A 17996-nucleotide genomic window follows, 5' to 3' on the forward strand; every position below is an offset into this window, starting at 1 on the left:
AATTAACTGCAAATTAATTTCGGAAGGTTCAGATTGATCCAGAACTAGCGGAACGCAATGTCGTTCCGGCAAGTAGAGATAGCGTTAGCGTTTTTTGTCTCGCTTCTCCCTTTCGAATCCTAGGAAAATATAAATTAGACTGCATTGATCGCGCAGCGAGCAGTACATTCTGGTGATTCATTTGTAAAGGTGGAAAGTCTAAAACCGTTTGACAGTGAAATGTGTGTATTAATAATTCGGATTATAAGCACTGTGTAGTAGAAGATCATCGACGAGTTTTAATTGCAATTTATTTCTTTTGTTCTCTTCCTGATCGTGCGGTGTGAATTAATCGTCTTGAAAATCGATGCTAATAAACTGTCCAGCGTGGGAAAGAAAGTACGTTAAATATCAGTGTCTAAGGACTGTACATTAAATCGGATTTCTGCACATTTACAAATCTGCCAGCAGCGAAAGAGGATCAAACTTAGTGGTAGCATGTGAACACCTAATCTCAAAATCGTGTCCCTTAAACAAGTGAAGCCTGACTAAATCCAGTGGTTGCATATCCATGAGCTCGGCAGCAATAATGCGGTGGTAAACGCATCTGTAAAAATGATTAAAAAAGTAGTTTGGTGCTTGTTTTTTCTTTCGGTTCTAAGTGTAAATCATTGCTCGCCAAGTAGCAGTAATGCCCGCAGTTTTACGATCGAGGGAAAACCCGAGCCTGCCGAAACGAGTGTCGATCCTGACCTCGAACCCAGTGCGTCCGAATCGATCAGCGAGGATGTCGCTCTGGAGGATTCGCAGGACGATCCTCCTGGCCCACCGGACCACGTGATCCCTTACTCGGAGCACGAGGATCCTGGGGAAGTGCCAACGCGACCGAAATACGTCGCTCCAGGTGCCTGGGCCAAGCCTGATCCGAAGAAGAATATCCCCCTGGATTTTGTGCCGACTAAATCACTGGCCCAAGTGCGAGGTACACATACGGTGAAGGTCTTGCCGCAAAGCGCAGCCATCGAGGAAGCCGAAACTGCTGAGGAAATGCAGAACGCTCCCAGACTGCGACAGGTGGTCAGCAATAAGAAGACCAACACTATATACACCGAGGAAGGCTACGAAGACTCGGCCTACGACCATGCTGGGCATGTCAGAGACGCTGACTTCCACGAAGGGTACGCCAAAAAGCTCCATGACCAGCGACACAGCAAAGCGAGATCCGGATCCGATGGCAAACGCAAACCGAAGAAGGAAAATCTGAGAGACGATACTTCCCAGCCGAGAGTTCAGGAGTTTGAGGAATTTAACGACGACTACAGCGACGAGCCCTTGCCGAAGGAAAATCTGCAAGCTGAAAGATCATTTAAGAAGAAGAAGAAGAAGAAGAAGAAGAAGTTCCATGCGGATGAGCTGAGCAGGCCTGATGTCAACCCGAAAATCGTCGCGGAGAATGAGATCGAAAGACTGGAAGACGATCTCAGGAGGGAAAACGAAGAGGCCGAAAAGGGCTCGGAGAAGGATCTGCTTCGAGGAGAGATCGAGAATGATCAGAACCTGAATTCTGACACAGAAAAAAGTGAATACGGCGCTGGTGAAAATACCGATTCGTCGAATTCGCGAGTGCAGGAGAGTACTTACAACAACCTGCAGGAAGACTTCACCACGGTTCCCTACGAGAGTCTCAACAGTCCGCAGCCAGTTATCACCGAAGCACCGACAACGGCCAATTACGGTGACGTAATTTGGAAGTACTACACTACGTCAGCGTCGCCCTACATCGCAGGGGAACAATATCCGTCGACGACATTGACGGCTTTTAACAGCCACGGCCCGTATCTTCTGTATACTGAAAACGAAGGTGTCAGTCTGCCGATCCAGGGTACTGTTCCAATCCAAAATGGCCACCAGCCGGTGAATCCAAACGCGATTCCGAACCAGGAATACAGTCTCATGAACGCTCGCGGTCAAGCCGCGAACCCTCGAAACGGTGAAGATTATCTGAGTTTCGTCAATTTCGGTGATCCTGCAAGTTGGGGATACAGTGCTGTGAATATTCCTGTAAAGTCCGCGGTACAACCGACACCATCACGCTACGAAGACATTTCCTTTTCTAGCACACCGACTCACTCGTTGATTACGAACTCACCGAATCAATATGATTACGGGAAATACAGTCTGCCGACGGATTCGTCTCGTTGGGAAAAAATGTATCTTGATTCAGCGAAAAAAGCAGCTGTTAGGCACCAGAATTATGATCCTGCAAGTTATACTTCATCCCGGAGTAGTTCGACAACGAATCGTCATAATCAGGCGATCGGTAGGGCGGATTTGACTCAGGAAAATCCTTTGACGTCAGCGTCTGACTCGAGATATACAAAAATGTTGAATTTTTTAAAGAACCAACAGAATAGGAATTACAATGGGAAAAAAAGTGAGAGTGCCAACGTGGAGGATTTCACTATCATGAAACCGCCGACTGTGGGCAAGTCCGTATATTCCGATTTCACACTGAATTTATATCCCAATGTCGCCGGCTATTCAACCATAACGCAGGAAAGCGAAGCGGCGAAAGAAGGCAATGGAAAAAAATTTAACGCTAACAAGAACAATATAAAACACAACGGCTTAGTCCAGGTTGTAGGCTTAGAATCATCGGCATTTCGTGGTGGTGCTCAACATGCTGTTGATAGAAAGAGATTATTTCCCGCCTCTAAGCTTCTGCCACCTCCGCCAAATGGCAGAGATAATTACGCCGAGCAAATTGGATATTACAAGCCTGCCGATCATGCCGATCCTCTCTACGTGCCGCATAATCGCAGATCTTCGAGACGCCAGCGAAGCGTTGACGAATCAGCATTGAGCGAGGAGAAGATCGCCGATTTTGTTATTGCGCACGAGATAAGGAATCGATTTAATTTCACTATCGAGGACGATCAAGGATCAACGGAGCACCGCGATGTCGAAGGTACGCGGAGGGCGATAATGAGACGGAAAAGAAATCTGGTACTTCGTGAAAATAGCCAATCTATGACGGAAGATTCTCTTGCACTTGGAGAAGAACTTTTTCTGAGCGAAAGTAAAGAGCACGACGGATTCCCGAGGAACGATAACTCGGAAAATGGAAAGAATCATGAAGATTTGCTCAACGCGTCTCATAAAATAGCCAGCGATGTTATCGACGAAGAAATCGAAACTAGATTCGAAGACAGAGATCACGATTCGGTGAAAGAGGATGAAAAGACGGAGGAAGAACCAGAGTACGAAGATGAAGACGAAAATGAGGATGAGCAAGCCAGACGTGAAGAGCTGGTTGAAATCGAAGATCCGGATCTAGACTACCTGGACGAAATTCAGGACGTTAACGAGGTCGTGAATTATCCCACAACCACTGTTGCCAGTATTGATCATGAGAAATATCCCTTCTATAAAAATTCCAAAGTGTCGAATTTGTCTCCGTTGCAGTATATCATAAACCCTAAAGAGGTTCCGAAAAAAACATTTGGAGGAATGGAATTTTATGACTCCAGAGATAGGTACGTAGAGTGCGAGGAAGTCGATCCGAGTCTCGACGAAGTTCTTCCCGAAGAGGAGGAACCCGTACCGAATAGGGGCCCAAAGGAAAATTTACCCCGCCTGAGAGGTCTGGGCGATAAATTGGACTGCTACAAAGCGAAATATTTCGGAGAGAACCCTTTCGACAATCCCTTATTTTTCGAGAAGCAGATCATTCAACCGACTCGACCAACCGAATTGGATCCCATAAAATTTGCCGCCCAGATCGCAGAATTACCGGAACTAGACGAAAGGCATCCTGCTCAATCGAGAAGACCGGAAACGACGACGATTAAGAGAATGGACAGTGGCCGAAGGCGAGTGAAGAGCCAAAACCAAGCGAAAGCCACAGGCGTGAAAGCTTCCGTTCAACCGAGGACCAGAAAACGCAACAACGCTAATAACGCTAAATTGATAGAATCATTGAATGAGAAACCGCAGAGAGATCCGAGAAGAAATAGGAAACGTAAACCGGATCAGATACTTGACCCGGCCACAATGCAGACGACCGAAACCAAGTCCGTAACACCGTATGAAAAAGAAGTTTATGAGGATGTTATGGGGACGATAAAAAATATGGCGAGCTTGTACGAATTCCTTGGAGCGTCAACGGTGCCCCCCTTTACGGAAGTGACGATTCCATCACCAAACGCAGGCCACAATCCGGATGCAACGAGTCCGAGGAACGTGAAAACATCGAATCGCGTTCCGATGCCGAATGGAAAAAGAGAGCAGAGTTTTTACTCGATGGGTGTAACGGCAAGCCCATCCGACGAGAGTATCGTCGGTCTACTTCCGCCGCCTCAGCTCGTCAATAAACCCAAACTTCGGCCATATAGAACTACGAAAGTTTCGTACAACACTCGAGTCAGAACCGAGAGGCCGATGAGGGATGGCGACCAGAAGATTATCGGCTATTTCAGAACCGTTACGGTCCATAAACGGAGCCTGGATAATCGCCGTGGCAGTTCAGATGACTCGGAGATGAATGCCAGCAAATATAACGTGAAAGTACGGGGCAAGCGAAACGGAAATCCCGGTGATGTTCTCGCGACAACAGCGAGTCCAAGGCTTAAACGAAAGCGGAAGACCAATCTTGCTGCCAGTGCAGCTACAACGACGACAACCACAGAAGAGCCTGTTACTCGTAAGAATAGACCTGCCTACGTTGTCAGGACTAGATCGAGAAATTCAAAGGATGAAACAAGCACCGAAAGGCACGGAGAGTTTATCACTGCTCAACGAAACTCAGCAGTGATCGACGGTAGGAGAAAAGAGCCAAGGTACACTGAAATCGTCAGAAGACGGACTCAAGCAGTGGCTTCTACCACGTCCACACCAAGCTCGGAACAATTGCCAGAATCTGAGAAGATCGAGGCGCTGAAAAATCCTGATAGGATCGGAACTCTCTCGGAACAAGTGGCGAAGCCAGGTGAGATTCACGAGAGCGTTCATACAATGCCTCGAAAGAGGAAAACACGAGTTGGAAGTGCAGAATCTTCTGACGAGATCTACGAAGCTGGTACGACAGACCTTGAACCGGAACGAATAGAGGAAGATGACGAGAGTACGGAGAATTATGAGGAAGAAAACGCTACTGTTGAGCCGGAGAAAATGGTTAGAAAATATGATGTTCACGAAGATGTTCAGGAGGAAACGACGCCGAGTGTGATGGACTTCGCAACACCAACCAAGACCTTCGGGCATGGGAATTTGGATAGTTTTTTCAAAACAGATGTTCCTCGATTCGACGATGGCTTTACCGTTAAGCCAAAATCGGGCCGATCAGAGAGCGAGGCGAAGAATATTCGAGATGAGGAATCTAACGAGGAACAAGTTGTGGAGGAGGATAAGGATGAGGACCACGATGTAGAGCCGAAAAATGATTCCTACGAAGAAGAAGAAGAATCATCCGACGAAGAGAATCCTAAATATTCCAGTGATACGCAACCGAATTCAGACTCCTCGGACGAAAGTGAGGATGATTCTGAAAGTGAGGAGAAAAGTTCACCGCAAAAGGATCCTGAAATGACTTTTTTCAGATACAACAATCGCCCAAGTTCGCCGTTTGAGAGTTTTGAGGATGATAAATTTTCCGAGTTGGGACCTCGCATTAACAAGCCAGCATTTTATCATCCCCCTTTCCAGGCCATAAAAGACGAACGATATTTTTTCGATGATTTTGACGAAGATGAGAAAGATCAAGCTGATAAGAGTTCCGAGAACGGAAAATTCACGTTCGGAAGGTATCACGACGAAGAGGACGACGAAGAGGATGCAGCAGAGGAAGATCACTCAGGCCATAGTTCAGAAAGATACGAATATCCTTGGGAGAAACGGGAAAGACTGGCCGAAGAGAGGCGAAAGGAACGCGATATGTTGAGGAAAATGATAGGCTACAGTCCGATCTACGACGACGATGAATTCGACGAGAAAGAAAGAAAAACTTCGTCTTCAAAAAATAATGCAAGATTCACGTACCCATGGGAGCGCTACAAAGTACCGAGTATAAGCTACAAGAAGAATTCGCGAAGGAATAAAGGACACGACAACGAGGAAGTGAGCTCAGAAAATCGGCCAGTTGCTAAATTCAGCAGTAAATACAGTTCCAATCAATTCAAATTGCCATTTTCTAATAGTGCGCCTATAACCACCGCCCAGCCTAAGGAAATAAGAGAATCGGTGTTGAAGTTTTTGAAGGAAGCCGATGAAGCATCTTCAATTGAGCCCACGGTTGCTTTTGAAACCGATATTCCGACCACCGGTGAACCTGCACCTGCAATTATTACTCCAATTCCGACAACCGAAAAGATGGTATCGAGTGAACCGCTTCTCGCTGATTTGAAGAACACCAAACGGTTATCTAATCCGAAAATTATTCCTGAAAATATCACAACGGCGCCAAGATTAGTTATTCGTTACAAAGCCACACCTGTCAGGGACCGGCCTACCCTCAGACCAAGTTTAAAATCTTTCACTGAAGCACCTGCAATATCAAAAACACAAACAACATCAACCTCGACGACGACGACGACACGAAGACCATTGAAACCGAAAGGTAGAGCCAATACCACTAGGCGGACACCTCTCTACAGGGCACAAGAACGCCAAATTACCACGAGTACGGTTCTTCCGAGGGTCCGATGGACATCCACGACCACGACCACAACTGAAAAACCTGGAATATTATTACCCAAAACATCGGGTAGGTTTGTCATACGGAAACGCGGTAACTCCAAAGATGCTCCAAACGTGTCTGAGACTCAGAAAGCTGCACAGAAGTCAACGGCATCAGCGACTGTCTTGTCACGCCGAAGAAAACGACCGACTGTTGGTACTCGTACACCGACCAGAAGTAATATGGTCGAAAAAATCTTGGCTATAACCAAAAGGCCTTCAACGACTGTTGTCGAAGATCGTGATATTGAAGATCCCAAACCAACAAGTAGAACCTTTGAGCATCGCTCACGAGTGTCCAAGGAAGAGATCATCACGAAGACGTCCTTCCCGAATCAGGATGCCGCCTACGGAACCCATTCGAATAAAAATACGCCCAAAGCAAGTAACTTCGACAGTAACAATCTCAAGTTAAAGAAGCCTCACACGAGTGCGCCAGACCGTAAAAAAAACTCATCAGAAGTAACCAACTCGGAAGATGATTCTCTGGGAAAGAATGAAAGCGTCGAAACGTTTTCAGAGACCATGGAAGAGACTCCGGAACACGTTTACCGGATGAAAGTAACGCTCGACAAGGATGGAAAGAAACGGACGTCCATCTCAATCGTTCCCAAGGATGCGACCATCGGGCCATCGGCATTGGAGGACGAGCTCCACCTGAAGAGAGCCAAAATGGAAGAACTGAAGAGAAAAAAGAATCAGGGATACGAAAAATTTGATGAGGTGAAAACGCAAAATGCCGAGTCGGACGCCGATATCGATAGCTCACCAAGGGACGATGTAAGTTATCTTAGCAGTCGTGAGGTCACCCGATTGACCGAGAATGTCTACCGAAAAATATTTACCTCTACCTCATGGATTGCAGACACCAACATTCACTGAAAGTGTAATTATCATTTTTGATAGTTTCTAGATAGAAATGAGAAACACCTAAAATTTATCCTGGTTACTCTGCAATCGCTGTCACCCTGAATGCCTTGATAAATGACCAAGTCCATTTGCCATATGAAAATATTGTCAAGACAATATCTGCTTTATTTTTCAGAGCATCGTCATGGGCCATTTGCTTCTAAAAATGCCTCCGCAGTTGGGTCAAATGAAGGAAATAGACAACAGAAGGAAAGAATATACAATCACTGAGGAAACTCCGAGTACAGAGTACGAAAATAGTTCCACTGAAAAGGAAAGGAGCAAACAGAATGAAGAAGATGACGAACCCGAGGAGGAAGAGGAGGTGAAACCTTTGACGGTGAACTATATAAGGGACCCAAGCCAGCGAAATTATTATTACATCGAGGATAAAAAATGATTGTAGTTATATATCAGAGCCCGTGTTGTTTTAAACAAATCTTTAAAGTCCGTGCCTAACACAATTTTCACAGCGTGACGTGGCCGTAAAATTTCGCCATTCGTGGATGTAAAGAAAAAGACATAATTAATTACTACAGCAGCGGTAGCAAGTATAAGGTACTATATCGATGTCGTTGCACCTTGAATAATTTAAAATCGAGTCATTTCAGACTTTGTCAATCGTTATGCTAATCAAATTATAATACAGCTGTTATTGCGACTCCGTTATGCATTTCGTGATACCCATTTTGCACGGTTAAGCAATTGATATACCCTAACAATTATTCAATATCTCTCAAATATTCCGCCGTCAAACAATATGGTTCTAAATCCTGCTGTTGACGAGAAAAAAAATACGGTAAAAAGTTCGATAATGATCATATACACGCAGGTATGGGTTAATAGTTCTTATCCACCGCTGACTACCGCTGATCTAATCGTCATGCAACATATACTGAGTTCGAGTTTCACCTGTTTTGTACACCATTCTACTCGTTACCGTTACACGTTTATTTATAATCTTGTACATAGAGAATTCTGTTTTGTTATAATTAATAAAATACGTTACATAAACATCATTCTCATAGTCATGCATTTTCGAATTCAACATAACTGTTACGTAGATCGTCGGTTCGTTAATCTTCTGTCAACAGAGTCACAAACCGGAAATAGTTTTACGATTTCATTGAACCGATTAGGTTACCACTGCATGTAGTGTAAAATACTGTCAATCAATTTCCCGAATCTGTATAGCGTTCGATGAATCGAACAAAATTAAAAGTCATGTTTCCCAGGAAGCATGAATATTTGTTCAACTAGGTACTTCGCTTATTTGCCTAATAACATAAAAAAATCTCCGAAATTCTTGCAGATGCAAGACACTCGTTGAGTTTGGCTCCCTTACACAGTCAAGATCGAGGGTACATCCGGATCATTGACAATTTTTTTCATACGCTTCCCTGTTTAATACCGCAAATTCAGGTATTCGAATCATAAAAAAAAAAAAAAAAAAAACATTGTGCCACTGGTACCCTTAAAAATATATTCAGCATCAAATATAGCTATATCTACCGATCTTCGAAGATCCTGCGAACCTGAGAATATAGTCATAGGTGAGCCAACAGCGCGTGATTACTGCAATGAGATGTAATTATTAGGTAGTTAGAGAAGGTATTAATTCTTGCAGCAATGATGCAATTAGGCGACAGTCGTGACCAGCAGAAGGACTTGAATCACTGGACGTGGTAAGGCTTTTGTATGTTGCAAAAATTGATCCCCATGCAATGACCGCGGTTGCCGGTTTTGTCAGAGGTCACATTGTTGGCGAGAAATTTTGCGCATATTATAAAACCCAAGTTTTTATTAAATTTCTTTATTATTTTAATTGCATGCAAATTCCCGACTGGTACTAAGCGAGACAACGTCTACGTGCATATACCTAATTACGATTCAAACAGTCGATCTCAATTTTGCTTGAAATCCCTGACCTGGTTTTTGACACTCGAGAAAATCATTAATCTAGTGCCAATATTTATGATGCGAGGTCGAAGTAAACTTTCGTCGGATATCCTGGTAAGACAGAAGTTCCTGGTCCAGAAGATGCAGGTTACCAAAACGAAGGTCAAGTATAATCTGGAACAACCACATGCAAATAATTTCGTGTAAAAACAAAGGTCACAAACACTTACATATAAATTCTCATTAGCACATTCTCACCGCAGGTGAACAAAAGGATCGATATTGCCATTATCTCATTCAGCCATCAGATAAAAATATGTCGTTCCTACCATGTACGACCAGATGGTACGCCCAAAGGTAAATCCAAGAGCATTTCGTTTCTAGAAGAATCCAACGAACAGTGAAGAGGCTGAAACTTCCACTTCATTTGCGTACATGGAGTGCAACGAGTTCGAGCTGACAGGATTAATATGAACCTGCCTGATTGGCTCTTTGGATTTCTTAAGTCAGTTAATTATCACCGCAGCCATATTGAGTGTCGAACGTAGAAGCCAACGCGTATACTCAGGTACAGCATACACGATCCAACGAGTCCTTGATACACACAGATGGCTATATTGGCAGCAGAAACCGAGTGTTAGACTTGTGAGAGGAACTGGGCCTGGCTCAAGGTCAAGGAGGCCGGCACACTGTGCTGCGATAAAATTCTAAACCTATGAATAACACCTGATCTTGAAAAAAATTGCTTCACTTTGATTGGCTGATGTCATACGTTCAACTAGTATATAATTCGGTTCATATTACCAGCTCGGGGTTTTACTCTTGCTCAGTCGTTCTGAACTTCGGTGTGAAGCATGTCTCTCAACAAGGTAAGTGCAGCCAGCTCTTCGATCATTCAACCACTTTATCAAATATTTGTACTAAGTCTCTCAATTCAACATGCAAACCCTTGCTACAGTGTTGTCAAATACAATTGCTGTTTTTTGAAGCAAGATTTGGGAAATGTCCATAGTAGGCTTTCGCAGACCAAGTTTGCAGCCTGGACTCTGCGAAACTGACACATAAACCATTGTTTTAGATTCTTATCCTGGTCACGGCATCCGCCATCCTGAACTTTGTAAATGCTCGACCAGACAGTGCTGGAATAGTGGAAATGACGAATGGACTTGCCTATGGTAAAGTATACAGAGCATCTGCTAGTTAGCTCGTGCAACTATATCGTGAAATCAGTTTACCTTGGGCCTTAGCAATGCTGCTGCAGCAGCTGTAATCCAAGAGAAATCTGCCAACTCGGTTAAGCCGGTGTTTAGTAGCCGCCTTCTCCACTTCTTCAACAGAGATCGCTGCGTTCCTTTAATCCTTTCTCTCGAACAAGTATATTGCTTACGCATATCGGCGTTCGGATGTGGATACAAGTACAAGTAAATCCACGTATTTAAACTCGCGGAGGGAATTTGTCCATCAATTGCCATGATCAAGTCCCCCGCAGGAAGGAAATAATTGTGCTTAAAATATTTTTTATTGTGTCTTGAAGTTAGAAAAAGAATCGTAATCAGGTTATTATTACAGATGTTTTAAGGCAAGACAATCGGATTGCAATAATACATCTGAAAAAAAGTTCATCCTTCTATTACCCGCAATTATTGATGCGTGATAGAAGATAGTTCGGTCATTGAGTGCAATAAAAAATTGCACTCAAATTCCAGAAATAAACCGGCTTAGTGGGTCTCCGCGTTACTGTGACCGTAAAACTGGTGAAGTTTTTTCCCGCGTTTTCCTAATTAACGAATCACGTGAGATGACGTGAGAGTTGCATTTCTTTTTTACTCTATTATTTGCGAAACAGCAGGAAATTCTAACGGAATTGTAGGGCAGAGACGGAAACTAGGCATGTCGAGTGCCGATTGCGTGAAGGACGGTGACGACAATTATTATCGAAAGTTGTTGCATACATATTATAATCACAGACCACCGGATGACCGGTTATACTTACTTATATACATTTTTATGCTACAGGCGGAATACCGTACGGTAGCGTCAGCGGAATGGTGGCGAAATACGGAAACTCGAATGCCGGCCAAATCTCCAGCTACGCACCAGCCAATCCTCGCTCAGCACCGTCGCTGGTCATGAGTCAAAATTCGAGAAGACCATCGATCGTTCCGGCTCCGGGATCTGGAGCACCTGTGCAGATTTTCAGTCATCCGGGCGTCGTGGCGCCAGGCGTCGTCGGCATGATCCATTCAGTCGGTTATCAGTAGTGTTTAATTTAAGTGATGAAATAAATCCTTATTTATTATTTGCGAACACCACTTCCGATTTATTTTTTCTTTGACTTGGCGAATTTTTAATTGAAATATCACCGTGTTTACTGGCAGACATTTTGCCACGCCAGTGATTCAATTGCTGTCGCAATTATTATGTATTATAAAGTTACGTAGTTTTCAGTCAACGCTGGTCACCTTATAATGTTTCTTGTACACGAAAGCAAAAAACATAAGGTGCAATTTATACGCTTTTCGATGAGCAAATTTTATTACCAATTATGATCTTTTATTTCTATATTGCAATTTACTGGGTTCTTGAATAGTTAGTTTCGTAATACCAGAGCTAATTTAGATTTTCGCAATTCGAACCAAAGTTCCCGTTCTGAGAAACCGTGAAGGTTGACTTGATCCACCTGTTCGCCCCAATAAAACCTCTCGGATTTTGGACCGACTTAGGTTTTTCTTTTTTGTGTTGAATGCAGATATAACAATTAGATTAAGTAAATGACAACCTTTTCGGTTGAAACTGTAGACCGGATAGCTTATACAGATTGTGACTAGGGTAAAACAGGTTTGTTTCGTAACATATCAGGGGCTTCAACAGTCCTACAGTAGCAACCGACAGTTTGTTGAACTGACCGAGTGAACGATCATGAGGAATTATTTAACCCATCGAGTTCCTTGTTCACTTCCACGTTGTAAAAACTGGTCTCTTAGTACCCAAAAAAGCGATACTTTCGCAATTACTCTAGTCAAGAATAATGAATCAAAAATGTTTTTTGTAACTTTTGTGATAAAGATTCAAAGTATAAATTGGAAAAACCAAGACGATGGTCTGATCTGCAACGTTTTCTTGCTTACGATCAAAGAAACGTACACTTGATAACTGATTTAGTCAAGTAACTCGCTTTCCGTTAATTGGTTGATTTCTGATAGTTATGCAGTAGTGTCGATTGACCAAATATCACAAGGACGTACGCTGATGAATTATCGACAGGGAACCAAAGAGTTCAATGCGTCTTTTCAGTCACAATGAGTATCTGGTGTTACATTTAATCCGTGATTCCTGGTGGCCCGCTAACACCCCGTATCTCCTCTATACCATGCCGCGTGTATATTGCATGAACGCGTGCAATGGGAGGTAGAGAAGCAGGGAACTAACGACGAACGACATGCCATGTCTCCCCGTTCCTTAATCCAGATAGACGCATAAGGAGTCGGTAACAATCAGGGGAGAAAGTATAAATGACATCTAGCGAGGAGTAAACCCTTTAGTCTTTCGTGGAGAGAGCACCATGCAATACCCATCACAGGTGAGTAGCAGTGATCAATTTACTCAATTTCAATATCCGATTTGAATAAATCACCGGGGACATCATTGCACGTAGGAAGAAAGTGGCTATTTTTATTTAGTACATTGATTTGTAGTTAGTGTTTTGATGAGATAAAGATGCGTGCGCGTTGTGTAACTTATACTGACGATTTTCCCAATATTAAATGTATTTTAGTTTACACCCGTTGTATAAAGTGGTACTAATCGTAGAAATTTCTGAAAGATGTGCACTGAAAATAGTATCATTTCTGCAATTAACAATAAGATTAGAGTTTTCTGAATATGAATAAAAATTAGTTGATAATTAAGATCGAATTTGTTTCTCTTACTTCAGATCCTGTTATGCATAACATTATGGCTGAGTGTCTTCTCGAGACATTCAGTAGCAAAGGAACCTCCCGGTAAGTTATCAAAACCAGTTTTACCACTGGCATACCATGACGTGAAATTGATCGATGACATAATTGAGACCCATTAATCTTTATATCTGCAGATTCTGAGCTGCTGAAAAAATACGCTAAAGACGTTGAGACGGTTCTGTCACCTACCCTCATTGAAGAACTCCAAGGCGCACAGTCGAACCGTTCGGCGGTCAACTTGGAACAAACGGTTCCGAGGACTCCAAATCAACCACAGAGCGTCAGTGGTAAAAGTCCGGAGATAAATTTCGATAATCAAGTTTATCCGTACCACTACGAAAGGTCTTACCACTACCACTATCCTCCGAGCCCACAGGATGCAGTCTCAGGACCAGTCGGTTACTCTGACACTTTTTACGGACCTTCATTCAGGCCAAGGATCCGGGTGAGCGACATTCAGGATCCAGGTTATTACAGATCCGAGCTCTACAACCCGTTCCGATCCCCCTCGAGACAGAACGCCGGTGTACAAGCAACTTCGAGTGCGAAGGAAAATATTGAAGTTAATGGGGACGGTAAACAAACACCCGGAGCACAAGGACCTCCGGAGGTCTTTCATGGTCCAAATCCTCTGCCACCAAACGGCTTCGCACACCCTGAGATCTTGACGCAGTCACCACCCTCTAACCCGTTTCCTAGCATGGATTTTGACAGATACCGACATGCCGTTTTTGACAGACCGTTAGGACCCAGTAACTACTTCAGACCAGGTGGAGATATCGGACCACATCCGCATGATTTCAAGGAAAAAATCTCGCAGCCACTTCAAGATAGACCCATGGATCCGTACCAGAATTTACCACCCTTGGATTATCAGGGGTATGGAGATAACCGCCCTCTGAGACCGCATCATCTGTCACCACCGTTTCTCGACCCCTTTTTCCCCGCGGGTTATCAACGACCTTTTTACAGCGGCTATCGTCCCTCTGAACACTTCCATAATCTCTTCAACGATACCTTTACGAGGAACTTTTCGCACAGACAGCCTTTCGGTGGATTCTATCCTAACCGTAATTACAACCCTCCACCACCCCCATCAGCTCCCCCGGCTCCTTCACCTCCACAGCCCCCTACACCTTCGTCAGCGCCAACAGAGAGCATGCAGGAATCGCCTTCTCCTGCGGCCTCTTTAAGTCAACCGACACCTGCTATCAGTCCAGAAAATCCCGCAGCACCTCTACCTGCTGCTTCAAATTCAATCTATGAAGTGAAGCTTTTCTTGCCGGCGATCGATAACGTAGATCATGAATTTCAGCCGAGCACATCGGAAGAATTTACATACACCAGTAAGAGTTTGAGGTTTTAAATGAAATTTCTGATTTATCATTAATCCAATAAATTTAATTTATAATAAAAAGATGAACAAACAAAGTTTGACAATAAATTTATTATTTAATATTACTCAATTTCATGTAAATACATTTATAATACATAATTTAATCAACCTTATCCTTTCGTGTACCTAGAATAAATTTAACTCATAGCTGCTGCAGTGCCGGAAATGAGTTATACCTAAATACAGATACTTAAATACCAAGACTGTCATTCGACGTCTCTATTACATTGAAAAATATTCTCTCACAGCAACTCCATGCGCAATGCAGGAAATGGATTGAAATTCATGCAAGACCTGATAGCTTGGCGACAAACTCTGTGACTAGAACTAATAACGCATAGCGTTGGCAATTAGCTTGTGCATTGATTGCGCAACTAGCCACTAGCGTGGCACGTTATTGGTGACAGATGATGGTAATTTTCAAATGCCCCTAAATCCATTAATAGCTAGTTACGTGAGCTGACATATGATTTCTATTGTGAAGAGAAATGACATGTAAGCAGGCATCGGTTAACAAGCGATTCCTCATTGAGTGCTGGGAAGATATTTGGATGTCAAGGCATTGGGCGGGGCAAGGCATCAGCGACCCCGACCAACTCCTCATGGTACTCTTGTATTCTTTCATAATGCACGCATATTCACGTAACTTTTGCAACCACTAACAATGCATGCTGTTATTATCGCGGATATGCACAAGTACAAAGGAAGGAAAATTTTTTTTTCCACAGAGAACGGAGAGGGGCTTGAAGGATTTCATGAATACTATAAAAGAACCTCACATTTTTCTTCTCTATCACTGGACACCCAAACCACGACTGTTGGTTCCGAGAAGAGTCATCTCATCAAGCATTGTGGTGAATCGCACGGGTTGAACATGGCTTCAAGTAAAATCGTAAGTACAATGACAATTGAAATACTACTTCGTAAAATTTCGCGCGAATGAAATTCTAACAATATCAATGTGAACGATTTTCCTTTACCAGTTCGCATTTCTTCTGCTGGCAACCATCATCGGCACGGTATTAGCTCGCCCTGGTCACAGCGGTTACATCGGATATTCACATCCTATAGTCTACAGCAGTTACAGTTACCCGAGCCATGGATACGGACATGGCTTATACTCGTCCTACAGTAAGTCATCATTTGTCTGATCCATGCATTATCAGAATTCGATTGTCGATTGAATGTCCTCTTCCTCTTTTCAATATTCCAATATACAAGTCTTCCAATATTTCATCAGCCCATAATGCACTGCATACAAATACCCATTCATAACTTTTTTCAGGCTATCCATACTATGGCTATGGCCACGGATATGGATACGGTCATGGGTATGGCTACGGTGGTTATGGCCATGGAAGTTTGCTTGGAGACTACTGGTGGTAAAGATGAAATTTGATGTCTACTGGTTTCATTACTCTCTAATAATCGACTACCCTGCTAGGCCCAAGGATGTATAACATATAAACTGCGGAAGCTACGGACGATCTTTTTGTATTATTAATTATATCTTTCACCATGTATACTTAAATAAATACTTTTTTTTCTTAGATGTACTGTGATTGAACATGCACATCTCATCTCATTCGATTCCGAATCTACAACTGGCACTGCGAACTATCACCGTTGCACTTTTTAAGTATAAAAAATAACTGTCATGGAGTACGCAAAGTCCTTCACATGCCTGTAAAATCTTGAAGTAAGGATAAACAGGTTAGACTATTTTATTGCCGTTTTGATGATATACAAAGTAAGTTTATGGTGATTGCACATTCAAGTATGACGAAGAACTTATAGTTTAAGCATTTAAAACAAATTCTGGACTGAATTTGCATTCACCGATCCTGATTTCTGAAAAATACAGGTAATCAAATTCAAGTTGAATTTCTTTCATGTATTTCCATCAATTCTGAAAGACTTGACGCCTGACAGTAGGCAAGTTGACTGGCACACATGCGAGACTGGTGTGTTAAGTTTGGGGGCCATCAGCGACAGGTTCAAGGCGCCAACAAGCGAAATACAAGGTAGTTCGGGTGCACGATTATGCCCCAGTGATTTCTGTGCAGTGTAATGTGCTGCGGTTTTAAGCAGTGAAGGCGGCAAAAATCAAAACCATTGTGCGTACTTTTTCGAAATACTAAAAAAAATGCTGATATTACTTGACAGTCCGTCAGAGGATATTTTACAGGTGGATAAACAACGGAGGAAAGAAAGTGCCAATTACTGAAGAACGATTGAATTGAAACAGCGTTATGGACTTAAAATCGTGATTAAAGACAGGATGTTTAAATTACACAAACTTTAACGCCCATAAAACTGTCCACATCTGCATCCAAGCATGCAGAGTTTTAACATTATGAAATCGCTGCAACGTTTAATTGGCATATTATTTGAGTAACAATCCATGCTTTACGTATCCGATGATTAAATGAATTATATTTGTTTTCAATCGGTATATCATATGTGAGACGGTGTCTGTCCTTGTTTCTAGAAACTCATCCGTTCATGGTCATTCAAATATTTATGGTGTATATTATTTATAAAAGCTAGTAGGTGCGAGAGAATAAGCGTATTGCGTCATAAAATCTATGGGTGAATTAAATCTGACCCAAACTAGCAAAATGAGGATAAATTTAACATGTTGTCTTGTTGCGAAGGGTATTAATTATTACCACGTCTGAACTTGCTGTCCGAAAATTGGTACTGATACATGTGGAAGAAACGCCTCGCCTCTACATTATAGTTTAGACACGCAACCGGGATTCTCCTAGTTATCATTTAATTGCTCTTCTGCGCAATGTCTTGTTCTTAAGTATTATTATTATATCACAATTTAAATACCGCGTGTATAGTTTGGGCCTGAGACATACCCATAACGATGGTATAATTCGAGAGTGTGTATGAATCGATTCTGCAGTAGGAATACCGCATGGGTGAACGTACGTACGTGAAATCCCTGGGCTAAAACATTGCTCAATCAGTGGACAAAATAAATTAGTCGATTTCAAAACGCCCTCGCAGCTAACAAACATCAAATGTATATTTTCATCATATTTATGTTTTGCGGCAAGGTACCAAGGCGAGCAGAATTTATTTACTGTGAAATTGATGTGGACGTTTGA

The 17996-nt window shown here is 42.8% G+C and overlaps 4 protein-coding genes across 5 annotated transcripts; all 4 read left to right on the plus strand.

The window, feature by feature from the left end:
- The first annotated feature begins 2347 nt into the window (after nt 1–2347).
- On the plus strand, nt 2348–8639 carry LOC124415916. 2 transcript variants are annotated; one of them, XM_046896643.1, is made up of 2 exons: nt 2348–7491; nt 7757–8639. In XM_046896643.1, the coding sequence occupies exons 1-2, from the start codon at nt 2362–2364 to the stop codon at nt 8018–8020; spliced, it is 5394 nt and encodes a 1797-aa protein (XP_046752599.1). In that variant the 5' UTR covers nt 2348–2361; the 3' UTR covers nt 8021–8639. The 2 variants fall into 2 exon arrangements, with proteins under 2 accessions (XP_046752599.1, XP_046752600.1); XM_046896644.1 differs by having other exon boundaries at nt 2348–7597; nt 7757–7897.
- Nucleotides 8640–10248: 1609 nt separating this feature from the next.
- On the plus strand, nt 10249–11831 carry LOC124415944. Its single transcript, XM_046896699.1, has 3 exons — nt 10249–10388; nt 10598–10694; nt 11536–11831. Exons 1-3 carry the CDS (start codon nt 10374–10376, stop codon nt 11778–11780), a joined length of 357 nt encoding a protein of 118 aa, XP_046752655.1. The 5' UTR covers nt 10249–10373; the 3' UTR covers nt 11781–11831.
- Nucleotides 11832–12272: 441 nt separating this feature from the next.
- On the plus strand, nt 12273–14910 carry LOC124415933 (proline-rich protein 2-like). Its single transcript, XM_046896686.1, has 4 exons — nt 12273–12286; nt 12723–13099; nt 13454–13520; nt 13613–14910. The coding sequence occupies exons 2-4, from the start codon at nt 13082–13084 to the stop codon at nt 14842–14844; spliced, it is 1317 nt and encodes a 438-aa protein (XP_046752642.1). The 5' UTR covers nt 12273–12286; nt 12723–13081; the 3' UTR covers nt 14845–14910.
- A 611-nt stretch (nt 14911–15521) lies between these two features.
- LOC124415941 lies at nt 15522–16424 on the plus strand. Its single transcript, XM_046896696.1, has 3 exons — nt 15522–15766; nt 15858–16005; nt 16160–16424. The coding sequence occupies exons 1-3, from the start codon at nt 15539–15541 to the stop codon at nt 16258–16260; spliced, it is 477 nt and encodes a 158-aa protein (XP_046752652.1). The 5' UTR covers nt 15522–15538; the 3' UTR covers nt 16261–16424.
- Nucleotides 16425–17996: the final 1572 nt, after the last annotated feature.

This window comes from Diprion similis, chromosome 2 (assembly GCF_021155765.1).
Source record: "Diprion similis isolate iyDipSimi1 chromosome 2, iyDipSimi1.1, whole genome shotgun sequence".
Lineage (NCBI taxonomy): Eukaryota > Metazoa > Arthropoda > Insecta > Hymenoptera > Diprionidae > Diprion > Diprion similis.

Excerpts from the sequence above, each read along its gene's own strand:
- LOC124415944 (XM_046896699.1), top strand. Across the intron at positions 10,695-11,535 it reads GACGAATGGACTTGCCTATG|GCGGAATACCGTACGGTAGC; the intron begins GTAAAGTATACA and ends TTTATGCTACAG.
- LOC124415941 (XM_046896696.1), top strand. The coding sequence starts at position 15,539 with ATGCATGCTGTTATTATCGCGGATATGCACAAGTACAAAGGAAGGAAA. Across the intron at positions 15,767-15,857 it reads ACATGGCTTCAAGTAAAATC|TTCGCATTTCTTCTGCTGGC; the intron begins GTAAGTACAATG and ends TTCCTTTACCAG. Across the intron at positions 16,006-16,159 it reads TGGCTTATACTCGTCCTACA|GCTATCCATACTATGGCTAT; the intron begins GTAAGTCATCAT and ends AACTTTTTTCAG.
- LOC124415916 (XM_046896643.1), top strand. The coding sequence starts at position 2,362 with ATGTTGAATTTTTTAAAGAACCAACAGAATAGGAATTACAATGGGAAA. Across the intron at positions 7,492-7,756 it reads ATAGCTCACCAAGGGACGAT|AGCATCGTCATGGGCCATTT; the intron begins GTAAGTTATCTT and ends TTTATTTTTCAG.
- LOC124415933 (XM_046896686.1), top strand. Across the intron at positions 13,521-13,612 it reads AGTAGCAAAGGAACCTCCCG|ATTCTGAGCTGCTGAAAAAA; the intron begins GTAAGTTATCAA and ends TTATATCTGCAG.